Source organism: Scleropages formosus, chromosome 7 (assembly GCF_900964775.1).
Source record: "Scleropages formosus chromosome 7, fSclFor1.1, whole genome shotgun sequence".
Classification (NCBI taxonomy): Eukaryota; Metazoa; Chordata; class Actinopteri; order Osteoglossiformes; family Osteoglossidae; genus Scleropages; species Scleropages formosus.
Genome location: NC_041812.1, coordinates 17,221,988 through 17,239,401, shown reverse-complemented (window position 1 = coordinate 17,239,401; position 17,414 = coordinate 17,221,988). Strand labels below are relative to the sequence as shown.

At 45.4% G+C, this 17,414-nt stretch overlaps 1 protein-coding gene across 4 annotated transcripts in view; it reads right to left on the bottom strand.

Annotated features, from left to right (window-relative positions):
* Positions 1-1,608: 1,608 nt before the first annotated feature.
* wwp2 (WW domain containing E3 ubiquitin protein ligase 2) overlaps positions 1,609-17,414 on the bottom strand; it is a 34,702-nt gene continuing 18,896 nt past the window's right edge. For 2 of the 4 annotated variants that reach the window (XM_018739410.2, XM_018739411.2), the window contains exons 11-24: positions 15,090-15,144; positions 11,876-11,957; positions 11,190-11,318; positions 9,116-9,194; positions 8,945-9,016; positions 8,730-8,818; positions 6,122-6,281; positions 4,633-4,766; positions 3,512-3,652; positions 3,097-3,217; positions 2,747-2,851; positions 2,381-2,477; positions 2,186-2,258; positions 1,609-1,984 (exon numbers count right to left, since the gene is read on the bottom strand). In XM_018739410.2, coding sequence (XP_018594926.2) covers positions 1,885-1,984; positions 2,186-2,258; positions 2,381-2,477; positions 2,747-2,851; positions 3,097-3,217; positions 3,512-3,652; positions 4,633-4,766; positions 6,122-6,281; positions 8,730-8,818; positions 8,945-9,016; positions 9,116-9,194; positions 11,190-11,318; positions 11,876-11,957; positions 15,090-15,144 — 1,437 coding nt within the window. In that variant the 3' untranslated portion in view covers positions 1,609-1,884. Of the gene's footprint in view, positions 1,985-2,185; positions 2,259-2,380; positions 2,478-2,746; positions 2,852-3,096; positions 3,218-3,511; positions 3,653-4,632; positions 4,767-6,121; positions 6,282-8,729; positions 8,819-8,944; positions 9,017-9,115; positions 9,195-11,189; positions 11,319-11,875; positions 11,958-15,089; positions 15,145-15,357; positions 15,576-17,414 lie in introns of those variants that run through there. The other 2 variants (XM_018739413.2, XM_018739412.2) reach the window with 2 other exon arrangements.

The following is a 17,414-nucleotide window of genomic DNA, read 5'->3' as shown; positions in this document are numbered from 1 at the left end:
AAGGGAAACAAGACAGTAGTCTATTGAAAATCCATCTCTAAGATTACTGGGCTACAGGCCACTTCCAGTCTCTCGGTTCCCAAGAAAGTCACAGGAATGTCCAGTGTTGAATACAGTATGGCCCAGGGAAACAGCTCTAATCATGGTCTTGGTGCACCGTGAAATGGTGCAGGGTATTTACCACAGTACGGACCGGCCCTAGTTGTGCCAGGAACGTGTCATTAATGACCCCGTGACCCCGATCTCCGCTACACGCCTCACGGCTGCTGTTTCTTCACGTTATTGCAGCACAGGCTGCAGAAAGTGCATCGCGATGCAGTACGGACCGAACGGTGCGGCCCCGAGCATCAGTTCCGGAGGTTTGGCGATTAATCTGAACAGTTAGCAATTAAAAACGCATAAGAGCATTGAAGAGAACTCGAGATTTACTGTAATTAACCTTCCTTTTACTACGAAAGGCCGGAGGGTCGTGCTCTTCACAAGGGCAGCAGGCTGATGTATGCCAATCCAGCCCAGCATTCTTGCAGCAAATCCTATTTTTATTTTTTATGCCAATAAGTCATTTTCAGTTGGAGAACTCTTAAAAATTAATGTACATTTCTTTGTGCACTATCTAGCCCCCCAGTCCTTACAGCATGTTTACTAACCCCACTAGAAAGTTCTTGACAGGGTACCACACACACACACATTTTCAGAACCGCTTGTCCCATATGGGGTCGCAGGGAACCAGAGCCTACCCAGTAACACAGGGCGTAAGGCCAGAGGGGGAGGGGACACACCCAGGACGGGACGCCGGTCCGTCGCAAGGCACCCCAAGCGGGACTCGAACCCCAGACCCACCGGAGAGCAGGACCCGGTCCAACCCACTGCGCCACCACGCCCCCCGACAGGGTACCAGTCGTACAGAAATCAGATTGTGTCTGTTGGCTTTTGACTGGTGGATAATTGAATCATATTTCCACAAAAATGAGTCATGACTTGAAATAACACAAACAATGTGGTTACTGAAAAAAATGTTTGAATAAGCACCTCCCCAAAAAGTTCACATTAAATTAGCTACACTAACAGTGCTGCTGAGCCATCTCCCAGTTTTCCGTATTCCCCCTTTAGTTTCTGCAGCACTGGAAATTATTAATAGCGCATCGATGTATTGATGATTGGGCTCAATGGGAATTATCAATTGCAAAGACTACGCTGCATTGGAAGGTTTCGGGCGGCTAATCTTGTACTGTTATTCCAGCACAGTCCACAAGAGGGCAGTAAATAGCACATTTAAACAGCCCACAAAAAAGGTAGATCACACTACAGCAGGGGTATAGTAAACTTACACGCACCATGGGCTCCACGTAGAAATAGCCCATATAAAACACACAATTTTACACATTGCTCTTCTTCTCATTTATTGATTTATTACATTTACAATGAGACTTTGCATTATGAGAAAAAAAGAAAATTGTTTATTTCAGTAAGATTCCACCTGCTTTTATGAACAATTCTGCTGCCTCAGTTTATTTCTGAAAGATATGAATATATGATACATTAGCTGCAGCTGGGTTATTTGCCGTCAATACAATGGTTTATATTTGCGGAAACTTTGTGTATTGTGCATTTTTACATCTTGGTGAGTAAGGAGGAGCTGTTGCCAGAAAGTGGAGGAAGACAGAGGAAGAGATTGTGTGGGGTGTTGAGTCCAGAGATCACATCCTGATGCTGGAGACCAGTGGGAGGTGAGTTGTGAGGTCCAAACCCTCTGAAAGATTCCAGAGGGACATATGGCTTGTATGTGAGTGCACGCAGTAGCTACTCAACTTATCCCCATCCCTACAGCACCCTCGCTCTCCATCTAACCCTGCCTCCTCCCTCCTGGCCCTGCCTCCCACCCCCTTACTCCTGCCCAAAGCCCTCTGTCTCCTCGATGGCAAACAGCAGCTTCTCTCTTAGTTGCTCCAGGCTCCTGTAGGGTGGCAGGTCCAGACGATTGAAACTGAAACAGAATCAGAGAATTCGAGAGAGGCAGAGAGGAGGAGGAGGAGGAGGGAGGATGACAATTGGCAGAAGGATGGTGAGACATCGACAAACATGATCCATATATGTTCCAAATATTCCCCAGTCAAAGTGAGTCTGTAACCAACAAACCTTATCCAGTCGATGATACTGTAACCTGAGACTGGTGACAAACACTCACCAGGTATGGCTTCTGGGTAGCCAGGTTTCCTTTCCCACCTTATCGATGCAGAACTTCTGTGGCCCATTGCTCCCTGCAGTAAAAACCACGTGGGGGACACCGAGTATGTAACAAGCACAGTTGTGACCACATGGCCTGTTCACAAAGACACTGCTGATGACCACGAAGCAGCGCAACTGGAGTGCTACCACACACCTATGAGCTCCGCAAAACCCCCGACGGGCAGACGGCACGTTCCCGTCACAAACTGCAGCAGCCGGATCCGCTTCTCATTGTCCATCTCCTTCACCACCTGCCACAGCAGAAAGGTCGCATGCAGATGATGTAGGCCGCATGTGTACATCTATCATATGAACAGACTATACAAGTGAGCAACAGGAAGCAGCAAAAGACAATGCAGTTAGTTGTATGACATACGTACACACAAGAATGAGCAAAGGCAACTCAGACATGTAGTTATGTAGGTAAAACTCACAAGAGATGCACGGACACAAACAAGTTGTGCTGTAAAAACACTATTTGGACACATGATGTGGGACAGGTTGGTGTGACAGGTACTACCTGCCAGAACCAGTGGATCTGCTTGCTGTTCTTGGTGTAGTGGCGATAGATGGTGTTCTTCTGCCAGTCGCTGAGATCCACCTCCTGCATTCCGCACAGCATCAGCTGAATAGGAGATGAAACAAGAGTGAGTGGAAGGGCATGCGAGATGTGGTGAGAAAAAGGGAGGGAGTGGGAGAGAGAAAGGTGCAAGGCTTTTGTTCCACCTGTGATATCTATCAGAATGTGTTTGTCACATGTCCACATTGTGTACATCTGCACTGATTGTTGTCACAGAGGACTCCAGAGAAGCTTCCAACACACAGCGTTAGCTGTAGCCCCAGCACCTTGTGCCCATAAGCCTCTCTCACCTCCAGCTCCTTCTCGTCAAAGTAGCGGAGCCACTCCAGAGGCACGACCTCATTGAACCCATCCAGGAAGGCCTTAGTCTGCTCCTCCACCCCGCGGGTGAAACGCCAGTCCGTAAGCAGGCTAAGGAGGGAGGGACAGGGGAGGGACAGAGATGGGTGTATTAACTGGCAACATATCTTCCTGTCGCACTTCTGGGGGGGGGGAAAAAAAAAAACCTGCCTCATGTTCCAGAATTAATGTAAACAGGACAGAAGCCATTATTTTAAAGAGCAATCAGACAAGATCACAAATGGAGCTTGTTCCCATGTTAACTGAATAATTATATTGCGATACAAAGGTATGATGGATTGCTAGCTTTACAGCTGGGTTGATGGACATATCGACTAAAAGAGAGACAGGTTACTAAGAGGTTACCTGATATACTCCTCCTTGTTGTCCTCGGTTACCAGCTCGTTCTCGCCATTGTCCTTCAGCTGGTGCGTGGACACTTTGCCCAGTATCTCCATGTCCTGAGCAAAGTACAGCTCCACTCCACACTCCTCTAGATTGTTCTCCCTGCACAAACATCAGAAACACAGATTATCTATTATGACATGAAGAGAAAAGCAACTTTTAAAAAAAAAAAAAAAAAAACCTAAAGCTAAACCCATTTCTGAATAGTGTACTGATTGCTTGACTTGGTCTTGCCTTCTTTGTCAAAGGGAGGAACAAACATTCCAAAATCTGGATTTATGTGTTCATAAGTGTAATTTTCAGTGTTGTTGAGGAACGATAGATTTATTTAGTAGGATAGCAAATGAGTTCGTGACAGCAGGTTCTCGATATGACTTAAAGAACGCAAAGAAGCCAAACTGGTGCTCGCTGTGCCTGTGTGAACGTATAAAACAAAATGTTATCTCAGCCTGGAAGAAATTAACATGTGCTTAGCTTGCAAACCAATGAAAAGAAAATAATGTGTGGAAACATTTCAAGCAGAAGCGATGTGCGTCGCCGGTGAAGGATTGCAGCGCTTTAGCGGTAACACCCCAGTCTCAGGGGTCATTGAGCGAGGCACCATCCATCTATCTGACAGGAAAATAGCCCAACAAGTGGGCCACTGTGCACTGTGTTTCACACCAATTATGTAATCACAGCAAATGATCAAACTAGTAACTAGCAGCAGCCATTAGAATTATTTCTTTTGCCTTTTCAAGAAAAAATCTAAATGTTTTAGCTGTTTTACAAATTTTTTCCTGCAAATGAGGGAAGGTGCTGACTACTGAAGGCAAAGGTACATTTTTATCATTTGTGGTTTTAAAAACTCACAAACATCAGCCCATTGATACATCACAGTGACAAATTATATACCGTAAGTGATTTGTCACAGACATTATATGCACATTCTCCATTCCACCGCAATGCCTGCACACTGTTCTTGGTGCAGTCACACAGACAGAGTGTGACGGAGAGAGACAGAGGGGAAACACGGGAGAGACGCGCAACAAAAGACAAGACATGCAGAGGTACACAAAAACAAGCTGAGACGGTGTACTTACTTGACCCACATGATGGAGTTATAGAACTCGGGGTCAATTGACTCCAGGTCCTTTAGGGTCGGCTTCTTATTGAGCATACGCTTGTAGAATGGCAAAGTAAAGCCTGTGTCAATGAACTTCCCATGATACAGCGCCTGCAAACGTGTGCCGGTGGGGAATGGGGGTCCGGGTCGGGAAGCAGAAGGAAAAACAAAGGCACTTTGTTAACGACTGTATTTCTCCAATTTATTTTCATTCATTTTATTTTTGGTTTCCATATAATTTTATTTGAAGACCTTTCCGACACACATTCACACCCAGGAACAAACATACCAATGCACTGCCTCTCTCTCTCTCTCTCTCTCTCTCACTTCCAGTAACAGAGACCCAAAACCCCAAACAGCGAGGAGTGTGATTTAGTCAGTACCGGACTGGTGGGGGAAAAATGTGTCTGAAACAGCAGCATAGCAGAGCCCCAGTATAATAGTGTCCAAAAACAACACAGACACCCTCTCTAGGGTGACTCACAGTCTGCTGCTAGACTGGGGAACGGGTCTGTCTTCTGGACAGAGCAACAGAGAAGGGCACAGACAGACAATGAGCGAGAGAAACTGAGAGGATGTCAGGGGACAACTAAAGGGAAAGAAAGAAGAAACAAATTACGAAAAAATAGCTGGTGAAGTATAGTTATAGTTTAACAAAAGGGTAGCAGTGACATGTGGAAGAGTTAATTCGATAGAAGGGTCACTGGTGTGTTATCAAAGTAAGTTAGCAGGACAAAGAAGGGCCTCAGGGAAACTATGAATCACTTCACTTCACTATGTTGTCATAATGAAGAGAGGCACAGAAAGATTAAATAAAAATTAGAAGCAAAACAGTAACGTACACGAAGGCTCCTCATGAGATCTGGGGGCACTGAGAGGGGGCGTGTAAAAGGGGTGTTTTGAGGTACAGTAAAACATTGACCGACTGAGAATAAGGAGAGACTGAGGAGTACATCTGTTGACTAAATATAGCAGGGTGTGGGCTGGGTGGGGCGGTGAAGTCATGGTCCATTGGCCCGGGGGTGTGGGACAAATTAGGCTGAGGGTGGGGGACTGTGTTCGCTGGACAATGTCCCAGAGAGGGTCCAGATGTGTTTCAAGTTGGTACAGGGACAGTTTCCAGTGGGTAAAAACACACACACACACACACACACACACACACACACACACACACACACACACACACACACACTGAAGTGTGGAAAAATACCATCCAGTTCTTGTGCTGACAAAGTGAAGTGATAGCAGTCAACATACCTTGGGAGAACATTGCAGCAATTCCTCCAATCACTTGGCATATCACACAGTGCATCTTAGTTATTTCAGCTTTTATCGTAATGATACCAGAGCTCATTTGGAGCTATTAGTAATAAACAGTACTGGTGCCAGTGAAAGCTATGACTAACAAGTGTGAGAACTGTGCATGTGAATGTGTGTGTCAGACCATGTGTGTCAGGAGGGCTCACCATTGCGATGAATCGTCCAATAAAACGGAAGTATGTGAGGTGGTCGGGGTTGATGGACGAGGCTGGGTTGATCTGCAGGCAGTAGTTGTTCTTTCCGGCATATTCAAAGAGGCAGTACATGGGATTGAGGACCTCGTGAGACAGCAGGAAGAACCATTCTCTATGTGGGGGAAGACAGGGTATAACATTTCTTGTGAGAAATCTGGATGGATGCAGAATGCTGTCTGTATAAGTGGCAGTGGGAGGTTACTATTATGTATGGACAGTAAATGTTGCATAAGAGTTTTTTTGTATGCAAATACTTTGTAGAAGGTGGAGATTAGACCTGCATATTTTCTATGAGCATTTATCTATGTGTGGCAGGACACCAGCAGGAGACAATGCCCGCCCGAGTGGGGCACAGGTACATGGACACACACATACACGCTGCAGTACTGTCAACATGAACGGCAGTTACACAAAACCAATGTGGACACTGCTATATCGAATCTCCATCAAGTGACAAAACAGTACATAGGTTTTAAAAAAAAAAAAAAAAAAAATCAGAAGTCAACAGTAATCAAGAATGGTACATGGTGCTGAAATGCAAACAAACATTCATATTCAAAAAACAAATCAAATACAGCAATAATGTACAAAACAATACAAAATAAACATTTTCACAAATGTCTCATACACGAGAACACACATCAAAAGACCCCATCTATATTTCATTAGGTAAGTATTTATGAGAGTATTTCTATTTTAAAACAAATTTAAAAGAAAAAACAATGATGATAAATAAGATAACAGCACATTTGTCAATTTTTGCAGGAACCATTAATATTCATGTCCATTAAAGCTGTTCATAGTTATACAAACAGGCAAAGATCTATATAGTGGAAGTTTTCAAACCTGGCCCAGTCAAACCCCTGTGCATGATGGCTTTCACTACAACTGAGATCTTTTTAGTTTACTGATGTGTTTGTATGAATTGTCCAACTGAAACATCACTGAATCAAACATGCAGTTGAAGGTCTCAATGACAAGAAAATGAAATTTGTCAAAGAAGCAATCAAACATCCAACACAACTGATGGAGGTGTGCAAATGCAATTTTCAATTATTCTGATCTTTCTTGAAAAAAAATTATTTTGGATAAATAAAGCACTGAATTGTTGAAAAGCATTAAGATCCATTAAACAGGTCACATAATTTTGTTATTTGAAGACATAACCACTATTAAGAAATAACAATATTTACTAGTAATTTTATGATTACAGGTACAGTATTCCTTCAATAATACAAATTTGGTAGAATATAAGTTAAAATGTTACTGTGCACTTTGGCAAATTTGACTGGATTTACATTGCTTTGGTACTAATGTAATGTAATGCATATACAAAATTATACATGTAATATAATGTAATGCATAAATTGTACTTTTGCTGAGATGTACGTCACTTTGATCAAAAGCGTCTGCTAAGCGAATGAATGTAAATACTTTAATCGTGCAGTTCTTCACTTAACAACACAATCAACTGTCATTTTTAAAGCGCTTAGTTGCGACAAAGACCAGGGGTCTGCCAGGACCAGGGTTCAAGACCCCTGACTTCAGCATTGTGAAACATACAGATCATGGGTACAAAAAGAGCAGAAACTGGCTGCACATTCAAGTAAAATCTTCCTTTACATCTAACTGGAACATAAGAGCAGAAAACGCTAAGAATAGTTCCACCACCAGAACAGACAACGAACACATAGTCTGCAAGACACAAACAAACACACAAAGGGGAATATGCAAATGCAGAGAGACATCTACTCAAACATACACAGAAGTACACACGGGTACACAGAGGCATCTATATATGTAGATACGCAGGTAGATACAAACACACAGACAGGCACGCACAGAAATATGTAGCACCTTAGGGGACAGATTACATGTAATGCATAAAGACTATGAACACTATGAAGCTCCGCCCACCACCAACACGCAACTTTGGCCCCCCACCCGGCATGGCAGTCCAGGGATCACGCGGACACCTCCTAACATCCCGTCCGTGGTTCTACCCTGTGGTAGAACAGCATGACGTAACCTACCATAGGGTAAAACCACTGGCGAGACACTGGAGACAGAGACACACGCACACACAGAGACCACCGGGAAGACGAGGAGGAGGGGGAAGAAGGCCCAGGGTCCCATTGATGACACGGCCAAAGCTGGACACGCTGGACAATGTGACTACGGCCCCCAGCACAAACACCCACAATGAGAGACATCTTCATTGACAGAAGAAGATGGGTTAGAGAACAGCTGGACCGATGAAGATATGGTACAGTATATGAGTGATAGTGGGGATACGTAGGAGAGGAATGACGGTCAATGTCATTCACGTGAGGCAGGCAGACAGGTGAAATACACAGTGGAGCTCAGAAAACAGAGACAGATAGGTAAGGCAGATGATAGGTAAAAACATGTAGGAGAGGTCAGACAGGCAAAGGCAGACAAGAGAAATCAGAGTATAATCATGCATGAAATGCCAGAAAGTTAGAGACAGACAGGTAAGGCAAAGGACAGGTAAGTCACACAAGTGTGATGTGAAGGAAGGACAAATGATTTCCCTCACCTGGCAATGCCTCCATAGTCAAGCCCTTCCTCTCCCCTCATTATGATATACAGCCTCCTGCGCAGGTCGTAAGGCTTCATGTTCATGATCTAGGAAGACCACCGTCACACAAACCGAGACATCTGAGTCCTCACATGTTCAGAAGTACCTTTGAAATACACTGAGTTGCAGTACAATGATCCTCTGTTCAGGTCCAGGTGGTCTACCTATCTTACCTGCTGAAACGAGTCTTCAAACAGCGTCTGTCTGGATACACTGATCTTCACGTGGCTGGGCAAGGCATTGGACTGCAGGAACACCAGCATGCAAGGTGTAATCACACATGGCCACTGAAATAAATATTATGCGTGCTGTCTTTTCTTCCAAGCGCACAAACAAAAACTTACATGACACAGGAAGCGGAACTGGTGATATTTCCATCTGAAGCTGCGATCATAGGCTCCAGGTGAGCCACCCTGCCTTGACCTGTAGATGGTAAAACAAGGAAGTATTGCATCAGAAGGTGAAGGGTGTTAAGCAGACCCTTAATCTTAAAATATGAAAACAGTGTACAGAATTATTTCATCATTAACTCAAAGAAATTTAGGCCAATTTTTCTGCATCTACAGAACTCAGTGTCACCTGAACCATGGCCTCACTGACGTACCATTAATTAACAGCGATCAATGATTTCAGGGATTATGTGATCTTTATGATTAATAGCACTGCTTGCTTTCGTCAGAGACTATGACAGGCACCATTTGTGACCGGTGAGTGGTTATATGGCATTTGTGGATGAATGCAACATGCTGAACATTGCAAGAGTAATTTTGGTGGAAGAACCCAAGAGCTGTGCAGTGACGCAAAAAATGATGTGGTGTCATGAAACTAAATGTTACACAAAAGACATTCAACATTTTTTGTCTACAGTGCAGTATAAGCCAGTACATACAGTATATCATTATGGTATACAGCCAAAGAGAACATACATACTACACAACTAACATTTTTTCTAACTTTGTAACTAACACTGAAAATCAAACAGAACCAGAGAAAGGATTTCGAAACGATGCGGTTATTTTCTTGCGTTTGTACCATCAATTTATCCGATACAATAATCCAGTCACAGAGGCACATTATGTTCTTGCTAGTGTATTGGTATATCAATATTAAAGAAACACCACAAACAGGGCAAAGGAAGGCTTTGTGGGTAAGTTGGCGAATGCTGCTCAATTATAAATAAACATAAACATCACAGACAGAGTGGCAAACCAATCAGATCATGAAAGAACAGGACATTGAATGGTGGAACAGCAGGAAATGAGGTTGGGGCCTGAGCCCATGTGTGGGCACAAACTCTGGTCTGGAGCTGCACACTTGAGGACTGGAGCCCGGCCCGGTGGTGGAGGTAAAGCCTGTGGTGCACTGAGGTCTGGGCTGGGCCCAGCAGCGGAGCGAAACTAACTGTGCAGCTGCCTGTGCCCTGTGGTGGGGGGGGCAGGCCTACTGTAGTTCCAAAGTAAAGAAGAGGGCTTTACCCGATGGTGCGGATGAAGCCTTGCCTCCAGCTGTGCAGTAAGGATAGGGATCTGGCCCAAGAGGTGGAGATGAGAGCTTGTCTGCAGCTGTGCGCTAAGAACTATTGGGCTGCACAGTAAGACCCTTTGCATCAGCTGCATATGTGCGTTGTCAGCATAAAGTGTGTAGGGATACAAAGCGGGAGAAGAAGGAGCGAGGGAGGTGGGGAAGAGCTAGTGACCACTAATAACTGGCGGCTGTTCCAGTTGGAAAGTGCCCCTGTCTTAGATGGGATGTCTGGAGCAATGAAGCAGCAGCTCTGATTACAGCTACAAAGTCTGCTCAGCGAGCTCATTTTCTCTGTGTGTCCCTCCCTCCTCCCCCTGTAGCCGCAATATCAAAAATGAAAAGTCAGTCTTGAAACCCCCCCCATAACCACAAAACTAAAAATACAACTGGTGGACCTTAGTGTGTGTGCCTGCACAGGCATGTGGGTCTGGGTGCGCGCACACACACACACACACACACACACACACACACACACACACACACACACACACACACACACAGCATGCACCTTCATGAAAAGGCACATATACTAACACAACGCAAAGTTGGCAGTCTGCTCAGGGCTGTGAAGAGCAGACTTGAAATCAAGACTCCAGCTCTCTTGTGGGAAGGACAGGAAGGCTCTGTGTGTTCCTGTATATATGTGTGTGCTTGTGCTGTGGGACAGTGAGATGAATGTCAGCTCATACAGCAAACTTGCAAAAGTAACAATAAGAGCCTCAGCCTACCACTTACTACCACGCTACTGTTTCCTCGCACTCTCTCTGCTCAGGGGTACTGACAATCCAAGCGTAAAAGACTTGATGTGTCATTGGCCCACAAAAGTAAGGTCCTTTGGGGTGACATTTACGGCACACAAGGATGTCTGAAACCCTAGAAAATACCCTGATTTACCCTGATTCAAACCCTGGTCGAGGGTCTTTGAAAGTAGTGGTGCGGGAATTGTGGTCCACAAAATACCGGACACCCTCTGCGGTGTATTTCATCTCCCAGCCTGGGGGGAGAGGGGGCTCCTGGATCATCCTGCAGAGAGGAGAATGCAGTGAGGAGGGCCCTACATACACCCCTGTAGTGTGTGAAGTGACACAAAAAGGAGTAAAACAAAATATATAAGGTATGTATTTAATAAAAAAAATTAAGACTGATTTAAAAAAAAAAAAAAAAAAAAAAAAAAAAAAATCAAGCAATTAACCGATAAAATGGTTCACATGCATAGAGATGCAGCTAAATGCTGTTTGTTGTGCTCTGGTCAGACTGAGTGTATGGACTCCACCCGCCCAGCCCAAAGAGCTGACCAGAACATTCCACCCACACACAGGCATGCGCCAACACATGCATACAGATGCTCACACACAGACACCAATCCTGCACAGGGCATGAAGGACATGGAGAGGGCTATGTTTTCAGTATACAAATATAAATCGGTATAGCGAAATAATCACAGAACCTGCAGAGTATCCAAAACACGAACAAAAACGTCACCAAACGTTGATTCTGATAACCAACAGTGTCCAACTGAGAAGGATTCGCATGACGTTGGGTGTGTAGGTGTGCCGTATCACACCGAGTGTTAAACTCACCCTTGGGTCCGGGGGTCTTCCCACTGGGTGGTCCGTGTATTGTGGTTGACAAAGTACACGCGCCCATTGTCCTGACGTTTTTCTGCAAGTGAATCAAGAGAAGAGAGCCAGTGAGGAGCAATGTGTGGACTCCCGCTCCTCGCTCGCATCGTCGAGCAAACAGAACCTAGCAGACACACCAGACCCTTAAACCAACAGTCCCATATTCATACAACTGATACTCTGTCCATCTATTACGGAAACGGCACAATATGCAGGGACACACTTTTTTTTTTTCCCTCACTAATTTCATGTGAACAAGTTAATTTCAAGCATTTTCATCTGAGCTGCAAAGCAATGCAGTTCATAATTCAATTCAGTTATTTAGCCGTTACGAACCGTAACATTTATCCCGTACCAATGCTCATTTATTATTTAAAATCTGTGAAGCCTCTCTGTATAAAAACTTCGGCTAACGACCATTCATAACGCAAAACTACATGAACAAAAATAAGAAGTTTCAGCATTAAATACATTTCCCCGACGCAATTATTTTTCATCCTATACTCGGTTGTCTAAGAAGTACGCCGCCGTGGCCATTTTACATCGTAACGGTGGGGACGTAGGGAGACTCGAGGAGGAACAGCTGCGCTCTCCCTGCAGGCTGCAGCAGGCTAAAACACACTGTGAAAACCTTCCCTCATCTGAAAGAAATGGGCATGGGTGCCAAATGATGATATATATGTAGAAAAAGTTGTCTAAAAGTTGTAATTATACATTTATATACAAAAAAAAAATTGGTATCAAAAACATAACTTGTGAAAAACACTTTTTGTTTATGTTTGCCTGCCTCGTGGAATGAAGTTCAACACTGAACATACATACTAAAATATACCACCTGGAGTCCCGGAAGAAAAACAGCACAATGTGATGTTCTTAACGTATGCTTTCTTATTTCACTTCCAAGTTCCACGTTCTGCTGCACAAGAGGATAGTTCACCTTCTACCAATTTTTGTCCCTTCTGCGTTTCTACGGTTTGGGCTGAAATTGAAATGAGGGGCAGGGAACAGTTTGTGGGGGGGAGGGTCAAAGGACGACAAATTTAGCGCCCAAGGTCAAAAACTAATGTTTCCATGAGGCATTTCGCTGGCGCCCACGTAGAAAGAAAAAAAAGAAACTTCCAGAGTATAAGATGCTCTAGTTTGTTGTTGAGTGAGTTATGGGGTAAGAGCAAAACGAGCAGAATTACAAAAAAGGGAGATATAAGGAGAAGAGAGCATGCAGACTTGCATTTAATTTAGGGTTTTTTGCGAGGGGGGATAAATCCCGCACCCGTCTCCCTCCCTCAATTCGCAAACCGAGCTCTGTCTGACATCTTGTTCTCATTAGCGGCCGGGTGGGAAGGGAGCAGGAACGGTAGCGCTTTGACGGCAGAGCTGAGCCAGGTTGCCTCCTCTTCCCTGCCTTTCCTCTCACTCATCCTGTCCTTCTTTCTGCCTCTCCAGCCCCTCCATCGCCCTAATCTCTCCTACAAAGGCACAAACCACAAGTATAAACTTGAGAAAGTGAAAGAAAGACTTTCTGAAAATGTATATCGCATACTAAAGATTTAACCAAAATATATTTTAAATAAATTAAGGTTGCAGTAAAAGTGTGAGCACATACCATTCATATGTATACTGATATAAGACTGTGTGCATTCAGCTGTGTTGCTGTATTTCTTTTGTGGTGTTAAGTATGCGTGCTGTAAAAAAAAAAAAAAAAAAGTGTTTTTTTTTTTTTTTTTAGATACATGAGTATGATCTGGTGCATGTACATTTATAGAAATAATTAGTTACATATGTGGGTGTATCTTTTGTGTTTCCGTTGAAACAATTTTTAATCTTAATAAAGTAAGGATGAGAATAAAAACATAACCGCTGCACTAGGCTTTAAATAGAGACATACCAAAGGTTGTTCTGTGCTCCTCTTTATAACCGTGTTCCATCTATCACTGTCTTACTTTTCCACATGCTGTGTGTCTGTCTTTCCCCCTCTCTTCACCCCTCTTTTTACTCCTTCTCATTTAGACCCTCTGTTTCCAAGTGAGTTTCATGCAGCGAAGGTGTAAAGGGGTCATGCAAAATTTGCATAAACTTGACCGAACGAGATCCCGTTTGCTGACTGTGGACGGAACCGGAGGAACGAGAGCAGTGATCTAAGCAAGAAGTTTTACTTCTGTTGTGCCGTGTGTCTGACGCAGATCAGTGACGTCTCTGAAAGTTAAGGGCCAAATCACTCAAATAACGGTTTGCACAATCAAAAGCCGAAAACATTGTGATCATACCATTGCACATATTATACGGCACCACTTATACATAAGGAATTTGCATCCATATTTAATAATAAGACGACTACCTGCTACAGATTTTAAAAAAAATTATCAAAGTTGTTATCATTATGCAATCAGTTTCACTTTAAAGGCCTTAAATTACAATTTGACTTACATAACAGATCTGCCCCATCCAACGAATCATTTCCCCATTAAGCCAATACTTTTATACCTGCTAGTTGTCCAGTCTTCATCACTCTAAAAATGTTTTGATGTGAATTGACTTTTTTAAAGATACAGTAGCATCCATAAAAATATGGCACTGATTTAAAAACTTAATTACCGCGTTCATCAGAAAACTTCTACACTTTACCTGTGCTCCGAGAGGTATCCACAAAGAAACGTGACGTGAGAGGAATGCGATGTGACAGAAAAATGGTCTTTCCAGGACAACACCATGTGTATGTGAGTGAGCAAGCGGAGTGTCTCAAAGGACCGAAACACAGCTGCAACAAGGTGGCAAACCATTTTGGCATGCTAATCTAACCAGTTACAGAGCACATTTCCCCACCGTCACCCCTGCGGTGGTCAGGCTCAATGCTCGTAGGCGGCAACAGCGAAAGTGGTAATCAGTTACGGATGCAGCAGCGGAGTAACACATTTTTGGCACCAGCAGCAACGATAGAAATGTAATTAGCCATAAACGTGACTCCTGGAGCAATAATGACTTCTGGCCCCGGCCGGACCAACAAAGCGCTAGTTAGCTGTAGAGGTGATTATCGTGCTAATGAGCACAACACTACAAGTGTTAATTAGCCACAGAAGTAACAGTAGCACTTAATCGGGACAGTAGGAGTAGAGTAGTAAATAGCTGTTGAGGTGCAGGCAGTGCCAAAGGCACAAGCAGAGCGAGGGGCACTTACCCCATCCCGAGGGCAGTGGGCCCAGAGGGTCATTTTCCACAAGCACGCCGGAAGACTGAGAGAGGGAGAGAGAGAAAATACGGCTCCCGTTAGACACTTTGGCTGGTTGTGCCATTCACAGCTCACCACCCATCCCGCAGCAGCGCAACGTGAGATGCCCCCGTCCCTACGGCCACGGGATCCGTTCGCCTCCCGTAGCAGCGCAAAAAATGAAAACGAGAAAATGGACCGAAAAAGATGAGGGGGGGAAAAAAAAAAAAAAACACACCAGAGAAGCCAGGCTCTTCCTGCCTTGCTGGGGCGAAGCGGAGCGTCTCTTCTTGCTCTGGGGCCTGGGGTACCGAGGGTCCGCACACCGGGGCTGCAGCAGGCCCCCGGAGGAGGCTGACCCGGCGTCTGCGGCCGACTCGGGCAACTGACACAGGCACACAAACGCACCTCGCACTCCTTTCCAAAAACTACACGCTTAAAAGAAAAAAAAGAGGCCCAGGCGTTCCAATGAGATCACGGGCTGGCCTGCAGCCCCGCCCTGTCTTCCTGCTGCCACCCCCTTGCCACACCGCTCCCCACCCCACTCCACCCCCGCCCACCTAGTAAAAAGCCCTCCCCTTCTACATACGCTGTGAAAGTAGGCAGGGAGGCGCGATGTCTGAGTGAACTAAGAGAACATTCAACGGCGACCCAGACTCTGCAACCCTCCCCCCTCCTGACAAAAGCACCTTTATTCACCGTACTCTGAAGCAGCCTGCGTGGCCACAGACACAGGGGTATTAGTACGCGTTCCATGTGGCGCGACCCGATAGCCGCGCGCACAAATCACGTGTCTGCCTATACCAAGTGTTCACTTCATACGTCTTTGTACGACAGGTAAAACGAACCCATTGCCCGACTCTTTGCGTGCATGTAACGTGTACGCACGCATCGTTCGTGCGTCGCAAGCGTGGACGCACGCGGCCGGAAAACTATCATTTTGTCGCGTCGTAGCAGCTGGTTTACTCGAGCGCTACCTTCTGGGCTCCCGCACGAGGGACCAGTACTGTAACTCGCCACGTGAAGAAACCAGATGATTAAATATTACAGCAGCAGCGCACAGCCTGGAAGTATGAGCCTCTTCTAACACCAGGGTATCTCAGCAGCTCACATACCTCTCTGGGCTGTATCGCCACCTGTGTCAGAGTCCCCCATCTACACACTATCCCTGATTCCTAAACATTCAGCAAATATTTAGTAGTCTCATGTAAGAACTAACGGTACGTAGCACCAGGTTGTCTTACCACACACACACAGACAGTACCTGACTGCACAGCTTCCACGGGCCGTGGACGCAACGGTTCGACAGAAGAGAGCTTCTCTGCTGAACGCGAGGGGAGTCACTGCTGATAAACACAGCCCTCGTAACGTGCGCCTCGCTTTTACGCTCCTGTAAGCTGTAAGTGTTTTAAGCTAAACACATTATCGACCGGAGTTACGTTAATCGTCCTTCATAAAGGAGCGAAAGTGGGGATAAAGGACAAAGTGGCGGGGGGGGGGGAGGCTGAGAGGGCTCGCACCCATCTGCTCTTGAAGAAATTTTCCTTTCACTGCCCACCCGTTCCCCACCCGCCTCCCATCTGTATGTAGCGCCAGTCACTCCTCCCCCTGCCCACATGACATGCCATCCAGTGTTACCGAGACTAAAAAAGGTTAACAAAAATAATGAAATAAAGGCATGACATCACTCCCCGTGCCTGCAGGAGGGGCTGCTGCTGGCGGGGCGGCTTGAGACTGCAGCCGGGAACACGTCACGCTAACTGTGCGTGCACAGCGCACGCACTCACGGGCGCTCTTCCACCAAGAGTTCCAGAAAGCCCGGCGAAGTAGCATAGAGCCGCAAAAGGAGGCAAACGGGAGCCAGGAAGGGCGTGTGTGTGCTGAAGTCATTGCATCTGGGCCACTTCTCAACACAAAGCATGCAGAAGTACCACAAGATGCTCCTGTCTGAAACATGTGCTACATTTTCCACAGAGCGGCATTACAAGCAGTCAAACAGAGATTACCGACTGCTGCGACACAGATGTGGCCACCAATTGCATGGTGTAAACAGTGATAGTAACATTTTCCCTCGCTGTGTAATGACACCATATGCAGGAGAGGTGAGCAGCCAGTTGGCTTTGCCACCCCAGAGCTCTTTTCTCCTATAACAAAGTTGGGAGGTTTGGTTCCTCTCCTCTGGGCCCTTCTGGCTTTCTTACCCACACCGTGTATCGCTGCTCTTGTTTACGCTACACGGCGCATGTCCCTACGTGCTGCATGTGTGATTCTCCGTTAGACACTCTATGACATCTT